A 7,798-nucleotide genomic window follows, 5' to 3' on the forward strand; every position below is an offset into this window, starting at 1 on the left:
ATACTAACAAATTGTTCACTCCTAATTGACTAGACATTTGTATACCTTGTAGCGCTGCTAGTAGCTCTGCCCTTACAGAATCACCTTCACCCACTAGTCCTGAGAAAAGAGACAACATATTGCTGTCTTTATCTCTCAGAATTCCTCCAATTCCGGATGGCCCTGGGTTATCTTGGCAGCTGCCATCAAAGTTCAATTTTACCACTCCACCCGGTGGGGGTTTCCATTCAACTTGTAATTTGTTCTTAGTGGAGACTATAGAAGCCATTGTTTCCCAATTTCTCCTTAAGTCATCGAAGGAGAAATCTGCCAACAATTGTGAAGATTTCAGCCATGAAGTTGTCTTTGTCAATATACATTCCTTGACTTCAGCAAGACTTCTTTCCTTTTCTTGAAATATTCTAGCATTTCTCTCCTCCCATAAAATCCACAAGGTAGCGGCTCTGATACATTTCCACATTATCTTCCCCCTTTTTGTCAATCTCCCAAGAGCATCTAGAGTGAACAACAGCTTTACTTCAGAGGGCAAGTTCCACCTGCACCCAAATAAAGAAACAACCCAGTTCCATATATTGGCAGCAAAAGAGCACGATATCAGCAAATGGTTACAGTCCTCACCCTTCACTTTACACATAAAGCACCAACTTGGGGACAAACACAAAAAAGGTTTCTTCTTTTGCAAGTTTTCCACAATATTGATCTTACCATAATAGGCTTCCCAACAGAACACTGCCACTTTGGGGGGTATTGGTCTTGACCAAACCTCTTTAACAGGGAAGATCTGAGGGGAAGGGTTAGAGCAAAGGGCTTTAAAGAAAGATGCGCAAGCAAAAGAGCCAACCAGGTTTAGAGCCCAGACTCTTTTGTTCGGGTTAGTGGGGTCCAGGCACACCAAATCTAGAAGCAACAACAGCTCTGAGACACAATGAAATTCTTCATCCCTTAACCCTCTCCAAAACCCAAAATCCTAATTTAAAGCCAAAGGGCAAACCGGGGGTGGGGGGGGGGAAGGAACCAAGAAATGGGTTTCTTTTTAAAGAGGGAGATGGAATAGAGAGAAGGGAAACGATCTTTTAGGGGTTGAGTGCTCACCCAAGTATCTTCCCAAAAAAGAATAGAGTTTCCAGAAAAAGCATCGTACCTTACAAACCTGAGGAATTCTTTCTTTAATAAAATTTATGTTACTCATCCAAAAAAACTTTACTAATAGATACATATTAGTTTTTTTTGTAGATATAATCATAAATATAAATGTTTAAATATTATTTAATTGGATTGGATTGGGGTAGATTCATATTTGATCCAATTGAACTCCAAAATCTGCAAGTGCAACAAGATCAAGTGTTTGCCTATCCTGCATTCCTAGGTCCATTTGACTCTTTTACCCTAAGTTAGAAGGAAGTCTTCTCTTAGATTTCCACCTCTCTGTAATGGGAAATTCTTATTTTGATTTGATGTGATAACCATGCTCCACATGTCTGTTATCAGGATCCTTATCCTCCTTGGTGCCTTGGTTTTGCCTACAATGATGTCTATTACCATCTTCAATTCTCCTTTGATCCACGCATTGCTCAGCTTCTTTTCATTTGTTATCAATACTGTTTCTCTGGCTGATGTTGTTTCTGCAACACGGATGTTAGTTGTTCCTATCTTCTTTTTAATCTACTGTCCACCCTTCTTTCCCTCAATATGCAACCAATAGCCGCTTTGTCCTCATCCTTCACTGATGTGCCAAAGTTGATATTATCTCCTGGTGTTATGGTGGCTTCAATTTGACTTTAGCTTTGTTCCTTTTCTTCCTTGTCTGTTGCCATTCCCTTATTTTAGTTTGTGCACTTCCAGGTATTCTAGTAAGCCCTTTTGTGCTGCCTCTTCAATCCTTGCTGGGTTGGATGTCTTTGCCCCCATATTTCTCCATATCACATTGCTTACCATATTATTATCCCAATAATGTTCCATCCTCCTATTACCAATGTGTCCCTTTTGTTGGTCCATGGCATTTCAGGCTGACCATTAGCTATATATGCTTTACAACTGTGCACTTTAAAGAGATGGTTTACGTCCTCTATAATTCTTTTGACCCGGGGGAGTGGGGGTGGATATCATTAACCGTGTGAATCATTGTACGGAGACCATCTCTTGCTTTTCTTTCTTTTCCTTTAGGGGGAGGGTGGTAACTTCATTTTGATTATCAAAATAAAGAGATAAACCATTGAGTATCTATATCTCACAAGAAAAGGGTAAAATAATAATCAAAGAAAATGAAAATTATGACCATCTTCTAATTCTCCAAAATTCCTTAGTTCTCATCAACAAAAATCAACCAACAACACGCATCAAATACCACGGTTTCACGTCTGAGAGACCAAAAGGTAGGGAAGATAAACAAAAACGAAGAATTAACCACATCCATCTCCACCAAAAAATTGAACAACCCATAACAGAAACAAAACCCAAGAAAAGGGCGTCAAAAGAAGTCCTACCGAATCGTCCTCGGAGAGGCAGTCGTCGCCCTTATCGTGAGGTTTACCTCCACCAGCATCCTCCACAATACCATCGGCCAAATCGTCAGCACTATAGATGGAGGAAACAGTGTCAAAAATCTCGGGAGGGAGAGGGAGATTTCTGGAGATAAGATTGAGAGCACAGATCAATGTCTTGGTCTTCTGAACTTGGTCGAGGGAGGGGTGATTCTCCAGCTGAGCCACCATGGCGGGAAAGAAGAAACGGATAGTAACTGATATTTGAGATTTCAAATATATAAAAAAAAAACTAAACGGTGTTTGCCTTCTGCTTACAAACTCTTCTCACTCAATTTCTCTCAATCCGTCTCGTCCTCTTTCACTTCGCAAAACCCCTCTCCTTCTCGGTTCCATATGGAAGGATAATAGTGACAATTTACGGAAACCATCCCTGCTCTTATACAAAAGGACGGAAATCAACCCATTGTTTGTATTGACTAAGATACCCTTGTACATGTTCTAATTTCTAAAACATGAGCTGTCATGTGGTGAGATTCTAAGGACCAAAACATGCATGAAAGGACTTTCTTGGCACAATGTACGGTTTTATGCAGAGCTTCAGACTGTTGGATTTGGATAGGCGGTCCCACCATCTTATATAATACTAGCGGAGCTCCGTGCGATGCACGGAAAAATCCGGCATTTAACAATAAGATAAATGGAAATTTCACTAAATGCAGAAATTATCAGTAATTATCATAAGTTATGGTAAATTTAATGAAACTTACTGTTAATTATATATAGTTAATTTAAATAATTTTAAATCAAAAGTTAATTAACAATGAATTAAAGTCAAGGTAAATTTATGTTTAACCCCCTCCTTCTATTAATTAAATTACTCAACCGTTGACCCACGACCCGATTCACTATCCAAACTTGTCACACATGAGACCCATGCAATACATGAGTCCTCCAAGCAAAATTGAGGAAAAATAATCTTTTCTCGAGTTGGGTGAGCCAATTCAAGTCCAACCCAACCATTATTTTATTAATGGGTAACATTATCAATCTTTAATTTAATGAAAATAAATTTTAAAATTAATGCATTTGTATAACCATCTAAAGTTACTTTTCATGTTTATATAGAAAATTCCAAATTTTGCCAAGAATAACCAATTATGAATGAGCTATAGCTTTTTTGTCCAAATTAACTATTATTTATATATAATTAATGATTAATATGATATCTTTGAATTAATATAGAATAATAATTCTTAATTATTATTATTATTGTTATTAGTATTATTATTATTATTATTATTATATTTGAGTAATTATTAAGTTACCATGCTATTATTCTATTGAATAAATAAATTTAAATTAATGTAATATTAATTTAATAACTAGTTTAAATTGTTATTAATGGGCATGAATCAGTTCAACCCCAATTAATAATTGGTTAATTAGGCTCAGTTTGAAAGGAATACAAATACAAATATGTAGAGCGTAAAAGCATGTATTTATATGTATTTGTACTATACATATTTACATTTGTACTCTTTCCTAACTGAGCCTTAATAACAATCAGCTTTATTCAATTAATTAATTAATATAGTGAATTGTTGAAACTTCCCTAGTTCCCTTTACTTTTTGACAATTATGGTTCAATAGCTTGCTTTAGGCTAATAACACTATTCTTTCTCAAACTTTTTGACATCGTTGCATCTACACCCCTCCATTATCTTGAGCTGATGGAAGCAGCAAAATTACCAAAATATCCAACGTTGATCACTTGAATGGTAAACTGACTTAAATTTTCCATTCCCTATTACATTGACTATAAAATTCATAGAAGTTTTGTGTTTTTTTTTTTTTTTTCTACAATTGCTACATAGTTTATTGAAATTTATATATAATAATATCCGATTCAGTTTAGGCTCAATCTGAGCTTATTTGAGAAAGCCCTAGCTTGAGCATGTCGACCTAAAATTTTGTCCAAGCCTGATAAAAAATAGACCAGCTGGGCCAGCCTGTCAAGAGCTATCCGACCAAATGAACAAGTCTATTGCCACCCAAGTTGTACAAACATTTTTTTTTTTTTTTTGCAAAAAGTACAACAGCTCTACCGATACATACTTACTCATGGCTCAAAAGTGCCCGTTAAAACCTTTGATGCCAATTGATGGTGGGTAAATGTAAACCCGAATGTCCTTTCTTCACCTAACATCAACCAAAAAATACATTTAGGCTGTGTTTGGTTTGAAAGAAAAGGTAGGAAAAGAAAGGAAAATGTAAGGAAACTTTTACAAACCTTATATAGATTATTAGATTTCCCTATGTTTCTTTTTCTTTTCCTACCTTTTCCTTCAAACCAAACATAGCCTTAGTTATTGTATTTGAATCGAAAGAGTCCGCGACAGCAAACGAAGAATACTCCCTCCTGCCGTCGTGCAGGTTTCCCTCTTGCTGCCGTGCAGGTATCTCAGATCTCTTACCATGGCAGACGAAAACCTCCTGAACGGAATATCAAAACTTCTCTTACCACATCCTAATAGTCCTATCGAAGCAAAAGAAGAAGATTCTTCTGATGGAAATGCATGGCAAAGAAGCTTGCTGTTCAAAGTTTTCACAGACAAACCAGTAAAAACCATGGGGCTGAAAGAAATGATTTCAAAGGTTTGGAATGTTGCAAACTCTGCAAGCGTGGATTTCACAACAGATTCTTTTCTTGTGAAGTTCTCTAGTTCTTTTGAGAGAGACCAAATTCTCAAGAAACGACCATGGCTTTTCGAGGAAGACCTTCTTATTTTACAGAAAGTTGATCCTAACAAACAGCCATCTTCCTACAAATTTTCTCGTGCAGATCTCTGGGTGCATTTGCTTGATCTTCCGGTGGTGTACCTGAATGCAAACGCCGCTTGTAATGTGGGATCGGTGTTGGGTAAACCATTTAAGCCATCCCCAGAAGATGTGAAGAAATGGGGTCAATTTGCTCGGCTCAAGATTCAGATAGATATCACTGAACCTCTACCACAAAGTATCCCATACAAATTACTAAATGGAGACGTCATTCAAGTGCAGGTTCAGTATGAAAGACTCCCAAGGTTTTGCTCTTTTTGTGCTCGTATTGGCCATGAAGTGCAAGGATGTAGAATCCAACATCGTCTCCATTCAGCCATTGATTCTTGTTCTGATGAAACAATCAAAGGGAAGCTTAAGGCGTTAGATACCACTCGAGTTACAGAAGGTATCCGCAGTCCCCAGGCTTCAAAAGCCCAAGCAAAGAAGGCCAGGGGTGGTGCCGGAGAGACTTCACCGCATCATTCTCCGGCGAACTTTGATGGTAACGGTCATGACAATGGAAAGTCAAAGAGTCAGAGTGACTGTTGGAAGGAGGGCGGTTTTCCCTCCAATAATGCTGGTAATGATGGTGATAAATCAAGCAAGAAATCTGCCTCTCCAAACGTTTTATCTAATCATGGTAATTAAAGTTTGGAAGGTAATAACCCTTCAACATCCTCCTGGTGCCAATTATAACTGATACGTGCATGAACATGGACTTGGAACATTTCGTGGGTCCCAGTGTATAATAAATCCTTCCAACTTCAAAATTTGACTCGTAGACCGACGCCTTCTCTCCATGGACTTAATACCGTCGGTTATAACCAATCTTGCACGATGGAGATAATTTCGGACAGAAATTTAAAGAGAAAATCTGCCAGTGAAGACTCTACTGTTTTCTCTCTCATGTCCAAAAACTTGGACCATGGCATTTTGATGAAAAAGCCCGCCTTCGTCGCGAGCTTCATCAACCAAAAGATTTGATCTCTGACCCTTCGACTGCATTGGCTGAGGTGATAGGCCAGAATGAACAGTTCGAAATCAGAAGAAAAAGAAGAAGAGAAACTTCTCATTCATCAAAAAAAGTTGCTACTAAGAGTAGCTTACATGAGCTTATATACAAAACCAAGAGACTAACATAAAGAATAACAAACTTTGTAACTAACGGAAAGAATAATAGAAAGAATAACAACAAAATGCCAGTTCACTAAAACTAACTAACTAATTCTCTAACTCACTTAACATAATAAATAACTAAATGAGCTACACTAAAATTACAGCAACTGTACATCCCCCCCTCAAGTTGGAGTAGGATTGAGTTCAGTCATGCCCAACTTGGACAATAGCTTGAAAAACTGAGAGCCTGAAAGAGATTTAGTGAATAAATCTGCTAGTTGCTGATGTGTAGAGATGTGTTGAGGAGAAACCATTCCAGCCTTGAATTTTTCACGCACCAAGTGGCAGTCAATCTCAAGGTGCTTGGTTCTTTCATGAAAAACAGGGTTAGCTACTATGTGAAGTGCAGCTTGATTATCACACCACAAGTTTACAGGAAGCTGAAGTGGAATGTGAAAATCATTGAGAATATAAGTGCACCATTGAATTTCACACACTGTTGAGGCAAGACTTCTGTACTCAGCCTCTGTAGAAGACCTTGAGACTGTGGTTTGTTTCTTGGTTTTCCAAAAAACCAATGTTGAACCAATATAAACACAATAACCAGTCAAGGAACGTTTGGAATCAGGGCATGAAGTCCAATCTGCATCACAGTAAGCTTCGAGTTTCAATGAATTATCAACAGAGTAAAATAATCTTTTAGCCGGAAAACCTTTCAGGTACTTAAAGGCATGTAAGGCAGCATTCCAATGATCCATGGTTGGGACAACAACAAATTGACTAAGTTGTTGAACTCCAAAAGTAATATATGGTCTTGTAAAATTCAAATACAACAACCTTCCCACCAATCTTCTGTATTTATGAGGATCAGACAACAAAGCACTGGATTTATTGAAAAGTTTAAGACCTTTAGGCAATGGGGTGGCTGCTGGCTTAGCACCTGAAAGCCCTGCATCCTTAATCAAGTCCAAGGTATACTTCCTTTGACTTAAGTAGGTTCCTTCTGAATTTCTAGCAATTTCAATACCAAGAAAGTATTTGGCATAACCCAAGTCTTTAATGGTAAAATTAGAGTCTAAAAACTGTTTCACCTTAATAATATCATTCTCATTATCACCTGTAATTAAAACATCATCAACATAAACCAGGAGAGCTAAGAAGGATTGATTTGACTTTCTGATAAAAAGGCAGTGATCACGAGAAGATTGAACAAAACCATAACCCTTTAACTTTGAGCAAAATTCTGAATTCCACTGCCTTGATGCTTGCTTAAGCCCATACAAAGACCTTTTAAGCCTGCACACTTCACCCTGTTTAGCCTTTGTATTTCCTTCTGGTGGGGTCATATAGACTTCTTCATCAATATAGCCATGTAAAAA

The 7,798-nt window shown here is 37.6% G+C and overlaps 1 protein-coding gene across 1 annotated transcript in view; it reads right to left on the reverse strand.

The window, feature by feature from the left end:
- Positions 1–2,878, reverse strand: part of LOC104596478 (putative ATP-dependent DNA helicase CHR12) — a 30,484-nt gene extending 27,606 nt beyond the window's left edge. The window contains exon 1 of the mRNA XM_010257654.3: positions 2,484–2,878. Coding sequence (XP_010255956.1) covers positions 2,484–2,711 — 228 coding nt within the window. The 5' untranslated portion in view covers positions 2,712–2,878. The remainder of the gene's footprint in view (positions 1–2,483) is intronic.
- Between the last annotated feature and the right edge of the window lie 4,920 nt (positions 2,879–7,798).

This window comes from Nelumbo nucifera, chromosome 1, assembly GCF_055504915.1.
Source record: "Nelumbo nucifera cultivar China Antique chromosome 1, China Antique-T2T, whole genome shotgun sequence".
NCBI classification, from domain to species: Eukaryota; Viridiplantae; Streptophyta; class Magnoliopsida; order Proteales; family Nelumbonaceae; genus Nelumbo; species Nelumbo nucifera.